The sequence below is a fragment of the Aotus nancymaae genome, unplaced genomic scaffold (genome assembly GCF_030222135.1).
Source record: "Aotus nancymaae isolate 86718 unplaced genomic scaffold, 86718_ANA_hifiasm-v0.15.2.pri h1tg000014l, whole genome shotgun sequence".
In the NCBI taxonomy this organism is placed as follows: domain Eukaryota; kingdom Metazoa; phylum Chordata; class Mammalia; order Primates; family Aotidae; genus Aotus; species Aotus nancymaae.
Genome location: NW_026988425.1, coordinates 116,416,937 through 116,433,694, shown reverse-complemented (window position 1 = coordinate 116,433,694; position 16,758 = coordinate 116,416,937). Strand labels below are relative to the sequence as shown.

General features: G+C 37.4%; 1 protein-coding gene across 7 annotated transcripts in view; it reads left to right on the top strand.

The window, feature by feature from the left end:
- The window catches only part of MCTP2 (multiple C2 and transmembrane domain containing 2), a 260,105-nt gene that overhangs the window by 130,912 nt on the left and 112,435 nt on the right, over nt 1-16,758 (top strand). For all 7 annotated transcript variants that reach the window (XR_010342639.1, XM_064376265.1, XM_064376263.1 and 4 more), the window contains 2 exons: nt 6,778-6,964; nt 9,255-9,348. Coding sequence is in view for 6 of the 7 variants with exons in the window: in XM_064376265.1 (XP_064232335.1) it covers nt 6,778-6,964; nt 9,255-9,348 (281 nt within the window). In the remaining variant the exon portion in view is untranslated. The remainder of the gene's footprint in view (nt 1-6,777; nt 6,965-9,254; nt 9,349-16,758) is intronic.

Genomic DNA, 16,758 nt, shown 5'->3' with positions numbered 1-16,758 from the left:
CATTTATTATTTTAGCTATTTCCTGTTTGTAACCGAGATGTGTACCTGTCTTAGTGGTCATTCTGTTCTTCCTCTTCATGAATTTTAAAGATTTTTTTTTTTTGGTATCCTTTTCCTTTTTCCTCTCCTGTAGTACAAAAGATAACAAAAGTATCTCTTGGGAGCTGGCTCCACTGCTTTACCCTGCAGCGAACTTGCAGGTGGGGGGTATCTATGATAAAATATCGACTGCTTCTCAGACTGAAAGATTGAGCTAGCATAGGCACATCACTGACATGCTACTTACAGTTCCTTCTTCATGGCTATTGTTTAAATATTTAAGTTTTTTTTTTTTTTTTTAAACACATTTGCTTTGCTTTGTGATCTTCGTTCTAACACCCAGCTATTTTATTTTCCAACTGTTGGGAAAGCCTTTTTGCATCAGGAAGCTCTCTGCTGGTGCAAATGTTTCTTAACTGTCTCTTCTCCAAGGCCTGTCTCATGATTTGTTTTTGGATAAAACCTTGATGTTCATAATGAAACATTGGAATTAAAACTCTGGATGGACTGTCTGGGGGAATTCTCTTCAGGGAAGCCATGTAGGCAGTTCAGTGGGAGGGAAGGAACATCAGCTCTGGGGTCACCCATCCTGAGCTTGCTGGTAATCACACCGTCTGCTCGCTGTGAGACTTAAACAGTGGATTCCTGTGGAGTCCGGCTCTGTATCTGTAGAATGGGCTCACTGGCCAACTGGCAGGGTCATTGTAGCTGACAGTAACAACGTCTGCTTGACATTGTTTATTCCCTTGCACATGCTGATGGTAGGTATTCATTAGTATTACTAATTTTGAGATTTTCCAGCATGCAAACTATAGGTCCTCACACCTTGGGACTCAAATTACGGAATTTGAGAAAATAAGATTTGACTAGTAAAGTTCAACATATTTTTTTTCTCCAAAATAGCATATAACTTTTTGGTATTTTTTAGTAAAAGTGAGCAGTGACCATCATCAAGGACATGGTAGGAGGGACATCCATGGATGGAAGCGTTGTGCAGTATAGGTCAGCCTGAGCAATACTGAAGTTTTATAACCATGTATGACAAGGCTGAAGTAGTGGTTGCTCTGTGTAGAGAAATCACATTGGCATGAGTAGGTTGTTAGCTTGGTGATGTTTAAAACGTGGATCTGCCCCGTAGGTCCCTCCTCCAGGCTCTCCTGAGTCATGTGGATCTTGCTGACTTTTCCTTGTTCCATAGTCCACCTATCTGCAGGTTTCCCCTGAGCCACAAGTAATTGCTAAAATCACTGGGGCTGGTGAGGTGAAGGTGCTGGGGTAAGATCCATCATCCCCTGAAACTGTGTTACCTGCTGATTCCAGTGTTTGTTTATGGGCAAAACAAGCAAAAAAAGCATCTGATCTTGAATAGAAACAGTGAGCTTTTAGGGGAGAGTAAGACCTAAAGCTAAGTGTCACTGGCTTCAACTTTTAAACAAAATGTCGAGTATGAATAGAGAGTAATATAAATGATTCCATTTTGAACCATTTCAAAGTAATCATATCGATTTCTTAAAGTATATTTTATATTTCAAGGTGCTTCTAGAGATTAACTCATTATAGAATATTCCAGACTTAATTTAGTTTGGAAAGGTTGAGAATGGGAACCCACAAGCCCATTTGGACTAGCCTGCCTCAGAGTCCCTCCTCAGCCCCAGATGGTGGTGTATAAAACGGCTCTGACATTCTACCAGTTTATTAGTGGCTCTGAGGCAGTGAAAAATCTGGGCTCGAGTATTTCTCTGGACAAATTGCACCCTTTGTTGTTGATCTGCTTTTACAGCCAGGCTTGACACATTCACCATTTTCCCCCTGTTCTCCGGCTTCCTTAGCCTCTGAGATTTACAGCTTTTAAAACTCTAGCACTCTTTTCTGGCCCTTGTCTTTAAGTTAAAAGCTGACCAGTCTGTAATATAAAACATAGAATTATGGTAATGAATAAAAGGTTAAAAGCTATCATGGCAAGTAAAACTTGAGCAGGTTTGTCTGACTGATATGGTAAAATTATGTGTTGAATTAAAACATTAAAATGCCGTGGGATTAATGGAGAAAGACAAGAACGGGAGGTCAGAAACAATGCTAAATCAGCACATTAATTGCCTGTGGGAGAGGGTGGCTTTAATATATGCCTATTGCAGGAAAGGGGGAAAAAGTAATTTAGTCTGTTTTCTTCAGGTGAGTAGAAGAATGGCATTTTAAATCTGAGAGGCACCTAGTAAATACATTTATTTCAATTTCTCTCCTACACAGGGGAAGAAACAGAGGCTGCAAAAGATTTAGTTCACAAAAAAAAAAAATACTGTAATTTGGAGTTTTTGACTCCATGAGTTTTGTTACATCACTGACACTCTGTGCATTCAATGTGTATTCAACAAATGTAGAGCACATTGTGTGTTGGCAGAAGGCAAAGTACTCGAGGATTCGGTGGACAATGATATAGAAAAGGCTGCTGTGCTTGGGCACTAGGAAGTCTTGGGCTACTATAACTAAGCAGGCAGTGCCAGTAGGTGGAATGAGGGCTGCGGGTCCTGGCATTGTGGATACGAGTTTAGGCTCAGAAGAAATCAGGCTTCCTTGAAGAACAGCGGTCTAAGCTGAGACTTGTAGGAATAGTGGTAGTTAATGAGGAGACAGGAAGAAGAGCTTTCCAGGAAGACAGCACAACATCGGCAAAGGCTTGGAGAACAGAGAGAACTTTCCCTCTGAGAACCTTGATGGGGTGAAAAGATCAGTGGTGTCACATGATAAGGCTAGAGAAGAGGGTAGAGAGGAAGGCACAGAGCCACTGGATTCCGTGTCCTGCAGATGAACAATGGGAGTTCCTTTCTAGGCACTAACACAGCAGTGACTGGGCTATTTCGATCCCATAATGTAAATCTTGTTGTTGCAGTGGAGCTCCTATTGATTGAAGTTTTTAAAAAGTTGACATTGGAATAAAAATTTCCTGGTCACCCAAGGGCCAGTATGTTGTACCTTCTGAATGACCGTCCAAAGACATTTAGTCCCTTTGTGTGTGAAGTCATACGTGATGCCACCGGAGCAAACCAAATTGGTTCATGCTCATTGATTGAATTCTTTATATAGATGCCCTGAGTGTGTGTTTTCCATTGTTTCTATCAGACAGAAGAGAGCAATTTTTATAGGTTTTATTGCTTTATCCATTTCATTGGATATTTTGACCAGAGTTTTTGGGCTATTGTGAGTTAAAAAATTGACATTTAAAAAAAAATGTGTAATTCACCACCACTAAATTACAAGTATTTCTGTAGTTCAAGGGTCAGCAAACCAGGACTTGTAGGTGAAATCCATATGGCTGCCTGTTTTTGTAAATAGTTTTTTTTTGGAAAAAAATGTCTCGTTCATTTGTTTACATTGTCTGTTACTGCTTTTATGGTACAAGGGCTGATTTTAGTAGTTGCTACAGAAATCTTACAGCCCAAAAAGCAAAAATATTTACTTATTGGCCCCTTACACCTGTCTGTAACAGGGAAAGGCTAATTCTGTACCCTGCCAATAAGACGTAGCCAAAGAGAGGACAGAAAAGAGCAAGATGTTACTGGTCTTCAAGAGTGACTAGAAAGACATAAGTGACCAACTAAATTATTTAGTATTTTTTCAGAGAAGAATCCAGTACACTAATGAAAAAGAAGAGGCCTAGATTCTTCTTTTGAGAGTTTTCATATTGCAGATGTCTTTGATGAATGTATTATGGAATGTTTACATCTTAAAGACTTTAGATATTAGTCCTTTTGTCTTTGAACTTAAGAAAAACCACAAAAAGCCCTTTTGTTCATCTGATATTTCTCTTTTGGAAGGTTGGATGAGTATTATGGTTAACAGTATTTGCAGTTCAAGGAAAAAAAGTCCTTTTGTTAAAAAAAAATTCGGCTGCTTTTCTGATAATGCAGTAACCTCTTACTAGGTTGGGGTTAGTGAAACTTATTCTCCCAGTCTCTGGCTAATGTCCAGAGCCTCTGGTTTTCCTTTAAACTTCATGACAAAACTGGAGCAATGTGGGCTGGAGTTGAAATCAGTTAAATATGAGGCCTGAAGAAGGTTTTGTATGAAATACACTTCTTCTTTCTCCATCTTTCCTCCTTCTTCCAGAATGTGGAAATAAATGGGGACACCAGGTGGGTAGAAGAGTTACAGAATCTTATAAAAAGTCATATCAAGGGGGACTTCTAGGGTAGCTTTATATTAATTCTTAAGACACTTAGTTCATGTGGTGGGTCAGGACCTCTAAGAGGTGGGGTCATAACCCATGTGCAGAAAGACGAAGTTTTAATTTTGATTGACATGATGCTAATATAGCAGTTTAACTCATTCTTTCTAGCCATTGAGAATGTACAAGTAAATATTTGGCTTGTTTTACTCGTTAGTTATCAAAGAATGTAGACTCCATTAAGCTGACGGCTAAATCATCAACCTGTTGTTTATAGGACACGAATATCTAAACTAGAAATGGCTATTTTGCATGAAAGTATTCATTCTAGTTAAGGGACTAATATTTTTTAAGTGACGTAAGTGTAAAACAGTCACAGTAGACAGAAATGAGTGAAAAGCTTGTGAAAATGTGTAATTTTGAGAAGAAACCCAATATTTACTTTGCATTTCATCTGGTATGTGGTTCAGCTTTTACTTAAAATGACAAACTGCTCTGTTTCAATAAGTTGAGCACTTAAGCAGTCACTAGGACAAATTTCACAGTTATTCTAATTATGGTAATATTGCTCACAGCATTATTAGATTACTCTGGAATTAATATCAAGTTCATTTTGAATTATCCAAGAAAAAATGTATTAGTGCTTACTTATACATTATTTTTGACCCTCAAACGTTATTCACTGTCAGAGCACTTGTGTCTAAATAAATTTTGGCTGCTTAAAGAACCAACAAAACCACTATCCCAGCAAAGAAGGCAAACATTTAAAGCACAAAAATAAATTGCCATTATTAATGGTATTAAAATAATATGCCACCAACAGACTATTGCTAATTTGTAACAATGTGATTAGCAGAGAAAATTTCTACAAATTTGGATTATTTGTTTTTTCATAAGAAAGAGCTTTATTAAATGAAAGTGTATATAACAATGTGAAATAATGCTTAGCAAAGTATTCCTAAGTAGAAAAACTACTGTGGTATTGGTTAAGAATTTGTAGGGACTTACTTTATTAGAAATAAATGGCTTAAAGCCCTTGACATTTCTTTCTTTCAAAGCAAATTTGGTTTCCCACTTACATCATGCTTATGTAATAAAAATATTTAATAACCTGTTTTTTCATAGATAGTAATACAATTTAACTTTAAACACTTATTGATACAGAAAAATTGTTTTGATTCAAATCAGAGAATTACTTAAAAATACTTTTTTTTTGTAATCTGTCTCCCATAGAAATATTTGATGAATTTATGACATGCAAAAGCTCTAATAGCCACTCCCTCCTATTATTTGGGTCACTCTTGGTAAATAGGAAATAAATGCCCACTTATAATTAATTATATAGATAATATTAGTATGTAAAATATTTTAAAATCTTATAATAAAGTCTAGTAGAGTCTTTTAATATAATATCTATTTGGGTAACTGATTGCAAGCTTTCTCTCAAATTTCTTAAAGTGGAAGTTTTTGTCCACATAGCCATGTGGCTCAAAATTGCCAGTGCTTTATATAGTATGTTCATTTATCTGTTTGTAATTAACTGCAAACGTACAAAGTCCATTGACGGTTTAGGGTAAAAATCTATCCTTATTGTTCATTCCGGGAAGCAGTGGTTCCATCCTCTTCTGAGGTCTTGAATATTCATCTTATTCTATAATTACGGAGGGTAAAGGAGAATGTGAAAAATGACGTCTGGGAATACCATGCCCCAGTTTACTCAGCCCCACCTATTTCACCCACCTGCAAACATAAACAGAGCAGGTGTGGTCCAGGCAAACCCAGAGTTGTCAGTGTTAAGGCAAATAAATGGCCTAGCACCTCAGTCCTCTTTTTTGGTGTTGCTTCTGTATTTAAATGTGTTTGAGGTTTTCAACATCCCCAGAACATTGGCTGTTAAGAGGCGGAAAACATACAATTTATAGCAGATGGGTACAGCCTTTCCTGGCAGTGCTGCTGAAATGGGATCAATCAACAGCACTTCATGCTCCATTTGTCCGAAAGAAACCCACCTGGGGAAACCCTCTGGAACTGTGCCTATTAGGAAAACACCTTAACATGTTTTTTAAAATAAAACATCGCCAGTTGGCATTCATCAGGAAGAAACCGGTTTCTCCATTAACCCTCTCCCACTCGCGTTTCTCTTATCTTTTTTTTTTTCCTTCATGTTTTGAACCATGATCCTTTATTCTCTTTACTCATAAAAGGCACAGCCCAGGGAAGACACACAGAATGCTCACCCATAAGGCTTAGGCTTTCAAACTTCTTTCTCCCTAATTTTTGATCTTATCTTTCTGCAGACCTCATTTGGCAAAGACCCTACTCTTCTCTTTTCATTTTCCATCTGCCCATGCTGCCTTCTTTTTGATTTTTCTGGACCTCTTCCTCTCCTTAATTTTAGAGTGTGTTAGGCTGGGAGGGAGCATTATGAGTTGGGGCAACCTTCACTGCTCAACACACCTAAGACCAGACAGAGTGAGTTTTGGGGGGATGATGAGTTAAAAGCCAGGTGCTTTGGAGGTACTGCAGTGGCCTTGACTTAATAACTTTTCTTTCTCTGATTCCTGAAACTCTTCTAGGTGTAAAGTGGATATCTCGGCACTCCCTCTGAAGCAAGCCAACTGCCTGGAGCTGCCGCTGGACAGCTGTCTGGGGGCTCTCCTTATGTTGGTCACACTTACTCCTTGTGCGGGGGTCTCCGTCTCTGATCTGTGTGTCTGCCCATTAGCAGACCCCAGCGAAAGAAAGCAGATCACCCAGCGATATGTGAGTGTTTTACCTTATTGTACACTCCCCTTCCTCCCACCTTCTCTTTTAAAACAAAGTCTTTATTAAAACAAAATGTCTGAATTGAAAAACTGCATCAAAAGAGATCTTTGTCCCAAGTTTCAGTGTATGTCATAAAACAAGACATCAGACTCAGGGGTTAATGCATTAGTGAAAAGGTGGTAGTAGACTTAGAGCTGGTCTTGCTCTTTTAAAAGCCAACAAGGTATTCTGAATTTTTAGCTTTTAGCAAGTCTTTGGAGAATGTTGAAATCCTCAGGGAAGCAGACTCCTGCTTAGCTGGTCGGTCTGTGTGTGTAAATAGGACTTTTAATGTAAGTTCACAAATAACTTTACCAGCCATTAATGTTTGCAATGTTATGGATACATTTGCAGGACTTCTTAGGATCAAGTGAGAGCCTGCTCATGCCTTGTAAAGCAATAGCACTAGGTGGACATGAAGGACCGCTGATCTGAACTACTCTGGATGATAAGAGCAGTGTGTGATTTCTCCCTAAGCAGTTGTGATGTGCTTAACAGTCCACTCAGCATTTTTAAATGAAATGGCTGTGTCCTCTTTATTTATTTTTTGTACCCTGGCTTTCTAGGTGCCTTTATTTGCATTCTGCTTTTATCCTATCTTCTTTATAAATCGATATGTTTATTTTAGTGCCACACAGGGAAGGCATGTTTTAGGAAAGTGGCATGAAAATGAAGCAAAGATGAATCCCTATTCAATGGCAGTATCATTCTCAGCATAAACTTCAGTGTCTTCAGAATCCTTCACTGTGTAGATGTATTGATTAATTGAATAATTCTTTATCTTCGGGAGTGCATGACCTAGCCACATAGCTCATTGTCAATGCAGATTGCGCATGTGAGCTTGGCATACTGTGAAGGAGGTTTGACACAACTCACTATTAACATTCTCTCTGATTAGGTAAGCAAATTAAAATTTAATGGTGAAAAATAAAACTTTTCTCCAAGCTTTCCATTGGATAAGTTGAAAAATTTATCAAATTCATGAGGAGTTTTATATATTTATAAAGTAACATTAGATTCCGCCTGCTTTAAAGAATGCTATAGGATTTGAGGAGTAGTCATCGAAAAGAGATTTGAAGAGGCTATGATTAAAATAGAAATATTGAGTGCTTCTTCAGCTAGCAAGCTGGCCAGCATGTTGAGGGAACAAAAGCTGTTTCAAAGCACAAGTTACAGCCCCTTGGATTTGTGTTTTAGATTAGAAGAACAGATTATCTTAAAAGGCATTTCCACTTATAAATTGTAAAAGCACTTCATTTAGAATGCGTTCTCTTAGTTTAAAAACTAATTATTTTGTTTGTTTAGGTTGAAATACAGAGGAGAAAACTTTCAAATGTTTTTAGGAACGATGCATATTTGGCAAACTGTTCTTAAGCTTGTGTTATTCTACCTGAAATGCCTAAATAGCAAGTGTTTTAATAGCCTTTTATAGATCCTTGGGGTTTATCATAGGCTTTTGACTATCTAATGACAGAAATAGCATATCCGAAGGTTTTGAGCCAGTATCTTTTTCAGTAGATGTGTTCTGGAGGTATGAGAACAGAGTTTATCTGCTGATCTCTTTCATGCACAATTTCTTAAGGATGCCATGAATATAAACATCCAAATATTGCTATATGTGTTTAAGAATGATTAGTAGATATATTCAGACTTCAGCTCATGCAAACTCAAGGCTAAAGTAAATATGATTCTAGGATGATTATAGATGCTCAATCTCTAATTCAATGAACTAGCCAAAACATAGACCAGAAAATTCATTCTGTTTCCACCCCAACTCTCTTTCCAGTGATAATAGTTATCTATGATGGGTCCAAGTTTAATCCTCTGGTATCCATGAAGTTTGTACTAACTAGGTCAGAATAATGTTGTGTTTTAGAGTGATTTAAAAGTTGCATTAATGAGAAAGAAGGGGGGAAAAGAGTATCAGTGTAATTCTACCCACACATTTTCCCGGTGGGATATCTATGCTATCACCAGGGGGCGATGTTAAAAGTAGATTATATGTGCTTCTAATTGGTTTATTTTAAAGCTGTAGTTAATTAATTCTCAGTCACTTTTCTTTTAATCTGGCTGCTAAAAGTGCCTAACTGTCCTGTTAACTTATATAATATATTTTGGGGAATTTCTTTTTAAAGATTTCATGAGAAAAAGGAAGATAAATCTAGTATGTACTTCTTATAGGACTTTATGACATTAAATAGTATATTAAAAAGCTGTTTTCATTTGTTATTTCCTTTTCAACCCTCAGTGCTTACAGAACTCCCTGACGGACATGAAAGATGTTGGCATTTTACAAGTGAAGGTTTTAAAGGCAGCAGATCTCTTAGCAGCTGACTTCTCAGGTACAGAACATTTTCATTTTCTAATTCATCTTTATTTATTTCCTGCTCTGAAACAATCCCCTGGAAAGCAAATGCTTAATAAGTAGATGTATGTACATAACAGTCATGATCCTTCAAATAGAGTCATAGCAAAAAAGAGGCAGACTTGAGCAATTTCTTTCACATAATGTACCTTTTTTACACAGTCATTTATTGTAAATGAGTTTACGCTGATTCGGTAATACTCAAGTCTATTGAGCTTCAGAAATCTTTGTGGATTATAAGTCATGACTTCTTTATTTGGTAAATTAAGATTTTGGCCAAGCTTTTCTATGTAACTTCAAATGACAGCGATTCGACTTCTCGCCTTTCCTCTCCGCTGCTTTCTGTGCTGAATGGTTCGCATGGATCATAAATCTGAGCTGGAAGTCAGATCTGGCTGGCACCTCATTGTAACAATGACCAGAGCCTAGGCCCTGGGACCACTTTGAGGTTGACATTGTCTTATAGGAAGTTTCTCTTGGTGCTTCTCTAACTTGAACTTTTAGAAAGAGGCCAACACAGACATGCTTTGTGCTGAATTATGCTCTGGCGCACGTAGAGTAATCCAGACATGCCAGTGTCTGACAGCGGCTCCCCACTCATTGCCAAATTACCCCCTTGTGCTGACTAACAATTTAGCCGCCTCCATGACAGATGCTATTTGCCAAGTAAATTGATGAATACAAAGAGTATTCTACAGCATGGCTCTATCTATTGATTCGGGATTGCATGGTTTTTTAAAAAAATATGTCTCATATTTTTAGAATGTGGGCTACTCTTTTTTCTTCCTTCTAGACAGGAACAATTTCACTATACTTGTACACCCTCTAAATTTCCTAGACTTGAGTTTGAGGAAGCTGAACTGCTGGAAAAGAGAATTTTAATTTTAAGCACTTTATGTTACAGAATTTTTTGGAAATATAAACTTAGTTGAAAAAAAATGTTCTCCTCACCCTGCTCAAAAATGAAGCAATAGAAATGACTACTCTATAAGATGATCCTGGCCAGAGAGAAGATCCAAAAATGGTTTTTGGGCCAAATAGAGATATAATTTTTGAGGCTTGTAGGTGAAGTACTCAGATGATGTACTTTTTTTTTTTTTTGGAGACAGAGTCCTGCTCTGCCACCCAGTCTGGAGTGCAGTGGCATGAGCTCGGCTCACTGCAGCCTCTGCCTCCTGGTTTCAAGCCATTCTCCTGCCTCAGTCTCCTGAGTAGCTGGGATTACAGATGTATGCCACCACATGGGGTTAAGTTTTGTGTTTTTAGTAGAGACAGGGTTTCACCATGTTGGTCAGGCTGGTCTCGAACTCCTGACCTTGGGTGATCTGGGATCACTTGAGGCCTTGGCCTCCCAAAGTGCTGGGATTACAGGCCTGAGCCACTGCGCCTGGCCTCAGGATTACTCTTAATATTTACTAGTGTTGTTGCAAATGTTTATAATCTCATGTTAAGACCTTTTTCTTTTTACTTATATTTTATGAAAACAGTCAACATTTCACATGTGCCTTTTACATTGTTGGCTCTGTCATCCCTAAAGCACATTTATAATTGCCTACCAGTTTTCCAGAGATAATTATTTTTACTTCCATCTAATCGTTTACATGCAGCACTTTTTGAATGTACAGTTGTTGTTCTCTAGGGAAATGTCTCCAGCTCCAAGAACTTTAAATGCCTTCCAGCATTAAAAAAAATTCTTCCTGCAAGTTGCATACATACATATATATATATATAATCTCCAGCAACTAATTGTAATGCATTAAAAGTATTTTTTGAAGGCTTGTTTACAAAAACATCCATATGTGGAAACCTCCACCCCCCTTTTTTTTTTTTCAAGATGGAGTCTTGCTCTGTCACCCAGGCTGGAGTGCAGTGGTGCCATCTCAGCTCACTGCAAACTCTACCTATTGGCTTCAAGCGATTCTCCTGCCCCAGCCTCCCTAGTAGCTGAGATTACAGATGCCTACCACCCCACCTGGCTAATGGAAACACTTTTGAAAATTTTAATTTGTTTAACCTGTCCTATCAAGTACCTCCATAAACCCCCCAAAACTAGTTTTTGTAAAGACTGTTTTAGGCCAGTGTATCATATTCAAATAGTATTGAAGGGGAGAGAGTACCTGAAGAAAGGGTCTTTGTAAATATGGAAGAAGAATTTGGGGAGAAATGTTTTTATTTTGTTGTTTTATATTTAAGGTATTCAGTAGACAGGTTTGGAGTGGATGAAGAGAAGTACCAACAAATTCCAGTAACAAAAAGCAGTAGTTAGAAATGAAATAATGCTGTGTGTGGTTCGACTGAATGCCCTTGTGTTTTACTATTCTTGCATTTATGAGAAAATTATTGCTATTGTGAATTGAGGAAAAGTGATTTGTCATTAGCTAAACGTGTTTAGACCGTAATGATCTTTGTTTTTAGAGCTGAATTTCACAGTCTGTGTTCTTTATACATTGTCAGGCTCCTGTGTGAATCCCGCACAGGGTTTCAACCAAGGCACTGCTTTAGGGCTACAAAATGGACAGTTGTAATTTAATTTCTCTATGTTAAAAAAGAAATGGATTCAGATTACGGCGAGGTAACAATGAATACCTCTAAGAGGTTAGCGATCATATCCTATAGTGGGGATCAGGTATTATTGCTGTTATCATTATTGCTATCAATTCAAAGTATGTAGTAAAAAATAAAACAGTCCTCAACAGTGTCATTGGATCAGGACCAGAAAAACTACCCATGTTTGTCAGTGCCAGGAACATTGAAGAAATAAGTAACTATTTCTACTCTGTACGCTGCATTTCCCAGGTATAGAGGAAATGAGTATAAGTCTAAACCTTACTTTATAAATGAGCATTCATTTATTGTAATTGCTCAGGGAGTAAAGCATTTACCTACAAATTAAAAAAAAAATGCATTTACTCTGGATAACCGGGGACAATCTCTGAAGAATGATGGTCATTTTCGACATGGTGCAAAAGGGGACCTTTCATTCTTTCAGCTTTTCTTTTATCATATGTTTTTATTTTGTGGTAATTGCATGTTTCTAAAAACAACATCAAGTAACCACAATAACTGATGCTTTAATTTAGCTTCACCTAAGGTTCAGGAATCCTGATAAAGCAAAAGTCCATGAGGATTGGTCTCAGCAGGAGTCCATACAGAGGTCATAGTTACTGTTTGCAGTGCACAGGGACGTCACCCCTTGGGAGGAAGAGTGAATGCATATGGCAAACTCTGTTGTCAGTAGTTTCCTAACTTTAAAGCTATCCATCTCTTTCGAGTAACAATTAGAAAAAGAAAATATGGGTCATTCAAGCCACTGGGATCAAATTGGAAGGTTATTCCTTGTGAGTTGTTATTGATGTTATGATTATATAGTCATAACAAGAAGTTAAACTTTGTAAAAATTGAATACTCATTACTATGTTAGTATTTTAAAACATTAGGATAAAATACATATACTAAGGATGAATTTATTTCTCATAAAATTGTTTTATCTATAAAGAAAAATAGTGTATGCATTTTCAAATGTGTTAAAAGATATAAGTAAGCCTATGTGTATGTGTATTACCAGTGTTATGATATTTACAAATGATAAAGACTTTAATTCTCTAACGTATAAAAAGGTATATTTAATTTTTTAAATTATGCTTTTATAAATATGCTACTTTATTGTGATTAAAGCTATCTATTAATAAATTTAAATGTATAAATATCTTGTCACGTTTTAGAGTTTCTGACATTTGTATACGAGAGAGAATACTTTATTAAAAGAATCTTAAGTAATCTATCTTCTCTTGGTTCCTATTTCTCTAAAACTGGTGAAAGATACTTTTTTCTCAGGTCTATGCCATCATTAGACATGGATAGTCATAAACAGTTATTCTAGTAGAAGAGCCTGTCAAATATTTTTTAAGGAATTTGCTTCACAAATACCTTGTGCCCAGCGTAACCTAACATTTTTAAGTAATAGGTGATGCAGCCTGATGTCATTACTTTTGTAGTAAACCAGGCCACAGCCTTGATTCATGAAATAAATGATAAATTGTACTTGGAGGCTCAAGGTGAATAGCTGTGTGCAATGTTTGATGAGACCAACATATTTCACTCAGCTACTGCTAGTCTTAAAACTTAGGTACTTTAAGAAGAAAATAACCCACATTCTAATGATTAACTGAGAAAGAGAAACATTTTATTCTGGACAGTGCTGAGAAATGGACAATGTAGCAGGTTTCATAGCTAGAGTAGAGGCCCAGACAGAAAGTGGTGGTGTAGGCTCCCCAGGGGCACATCTGATCATAAATTAATACTGTTGAAAGAAAATACAAAGTTAATCTCATAAACTGTAAAAAGAGAATATAGTAAACAATGGGTTAATGGGAAAATTGTTAGAGAATTGAAATGTTTTTCAGTCCAGATTGTAACACCTTGCAGTAGACATGACAACACCTATCTTACCCTTTGAGAGATCAGCCAATGAAGAGCAGAAAACTGTCTTGGTATGCTCAGCACATGTGTGCAGATTGTTCAGGGTAGACTTATAATTGATAGAATGCTGCTGAAAGCTGCCAGGATTGTAACATATGGGGGTCAATTCAGCACCCAGAATTGAAACCATCATGGCCACCATTGGCGTATGCATATGCCAAGATTCCACACCAAATCAATGATTCTTCCTTAGGATTCTTAGAATCAAAATGTGTTTCCATACAGCTACCTTCCTGTTACTTAAGCTTTCTCTTTATTGGTTTTATTTTCTAAAATAATTATTGCAAGTGACTTCCTTCCCCATAAAGGATGTTCCAAAGGCAAGAGACCATTCTTCAGTCTCTTTCTGCTTCACACTCATGGCTCTTACCCTGTTCTTCCCAGGATGCCCCCTGCCCATTCAGAATCCTGGCATGATAGGGGAACTAGAAACTTATGGGAGTTTTCTTCAACTCACCAAGCCAAGAGTAGCAACAAAGCAATCAGAGCAGCCTTCCACGCCTAGCTCGGTGTGGGAGGATATGAAGTGACATAACGGCACAAAACAACATAATGCAGTATAAGCGTCAGTATCCTCTCTTTTTATAGCCCAATTCTACGGTTTAATCCATTCTCACATTGCTATAAAGAAATTCCTGTGGCTGGATTATTTATAAAAACAAGAGGTTCAGTTGGCTCACGGTTCTGCAGGCTCTGCAGGAAGCATGGCAGCTTCTGCTTCTTGGGAGGCCTCAGGGAGCTTTTACTCATGGTGGAAGGCAAAGCAGGAGCAGTGGAGCAGGAGTCTTACACGGCAGGAGCATGACCAGCGGGATGAGGGATGCTACACACTTTTAAATAACCAGATCTCCTTAGAACTCTCTCAGGAGATAGCGCCAAGGGGTGGCGCTAAATCATTCATGAAGGATCCACCTCCATGATTTAATCACCTGCTGAGCCTTACCTCCAACATTAGGGATTACACCTGGACATGAGATTTGGGTAGGAACATAGATAAAAACCTTGTTACTCATCTTCATTTTTTATATTTCCATTATTCTAATAATCTATATGTGATGATGAAAACCTAGGGAGTTATCAGGAGGCAATGGAGGAACAAAACTGGAAATATCATCTTGACTTACAATTTGGAGTTGCTTGCCTTCCATAGTCTCATGAGGATTTTTATTTCACCTTTGAGACCTTTTTGGCACTCTTTGCCATAAAAAAAAACCAACCAACGAACAAAAGAAACAGCCACCAATCATGAAAAGTTTCCAAATATATCTGGATCCTCTTGATATCTTGATAATAAGGGTGTCACTTGGACCCTTTTCTGTTTCCATTGTTAATAAATGAAATAACTCCCAAATTAGCATACTCTCAAAGTATCTATCATAGAAAAAGTAAACATGTTTCCATGCAAGAAATCCAGGGTATTATAAAGTATCCTTATTTAATAAGCATATTAGGGACTGTAACAATTGCCTGATCCAGGAGAATAAAGATACATTTAATTCCAGAACCTTCTGTTTCTTTCCAGGGAACCCGAAATAGCTTCCTTTACCACTTTGTAAGTATTTCTCAACTTCAGGAAAGTCAGCTTGGGGATAGTGCTAGTAACTGACAACAGATATTCATTGAGCACCACACTTGGTGAACAGTCACACCCTTAGGGAGCTTGTGATCCCTAAGAGAAGGCTCAATCCTCACTCTACCCTTTCTCCTCTACTGCAGGACATCAGGTGTAGGGGGTGGTGTGTACCTTTGAGATAGATGGAGACCTTCTTCAAAATCAGGGGGTGGCAGTTCCAGTTCACTGTTTCCTTGGCTATGCCATTAGGAGGAGCTCTTGGTCCGTCCCACACACAGATTTGAGCTATAACTGCAATAAAGTATTCCATTCCTTGGTACGTGCATGAGCCTTTTCCATGGGTCCTGGACTCAGCCTTAACTAAATGAATGTCCAGTTCAATGATTTCTTCATTGAAGATTAAAATTAGTGCCTATATTTTTGCATTTTGTTTTTATGGTAGCTGCCTCTCATTTTAATCTCTATGTAGAATGATATGGAAGATACACAGAAGCAGACTCATGTGTTATTCTCTGTTATCCCACATACTGGCCTTAGGCTCACTCTAAGCCTCCATGTCCTCATGGGTATTTTAAGGGTTACATCAAATTCTGAATGAACAACCTTGATATATATATTTTGTGCTTAATGTTTTTCTCGTTCTTTATGAAATGCATTATATTACAGTATATTTGATACATGAATAATTGTATAGGTTATTGTTTTGTTGACATATTGTTTATAATTTCCCTAATTTTAGATTATGTCAGACATATAAACTGATAACCACTTTTATCTCTTTAGCCACTTTTAGAAATCTAGTTACCACTCTAAGATGTTTCTTTTTGCTTCTATTTCTATCGCCTGCTTAAAATGAAGACAAAAAATATGCTTCATGAAAGAGAAATTCTCATACTGAACTACTTTAGTGCTTGAATTCCACATTTTGATCATCTGAATGATAGTTTTATCAGTATAAAATAGCTTAGTGTGTTCATCTTTTTTGTTGTTGTTATACAAAAAGGTGCTATTGTTAAACTCTTGACAAAATAGGGCACTTAGACCCCACATTAGAAAGTAAAAATGTTTCTGCCATGTACTATATACTGAGTTTTGTTTCTGTAAATTATAATAGTGACTACAAGTTTTTTTATATTGCTGTTTTTGTTTTGAAACATAAGACTGCTTGTGTCAGAAGAGGAATAGTCTCACAGTTATTGTTCACTGAGTTTTAAACCACATGCCCGTATTATGGTTTCATTTAATTGTCTGTCTCTTGAAGCCGTATCCATAGCAATACTTCGTCTCTTAAAGATGCCCTATTTTCAAAGGGATGACTATAATTGCAATTTCTAG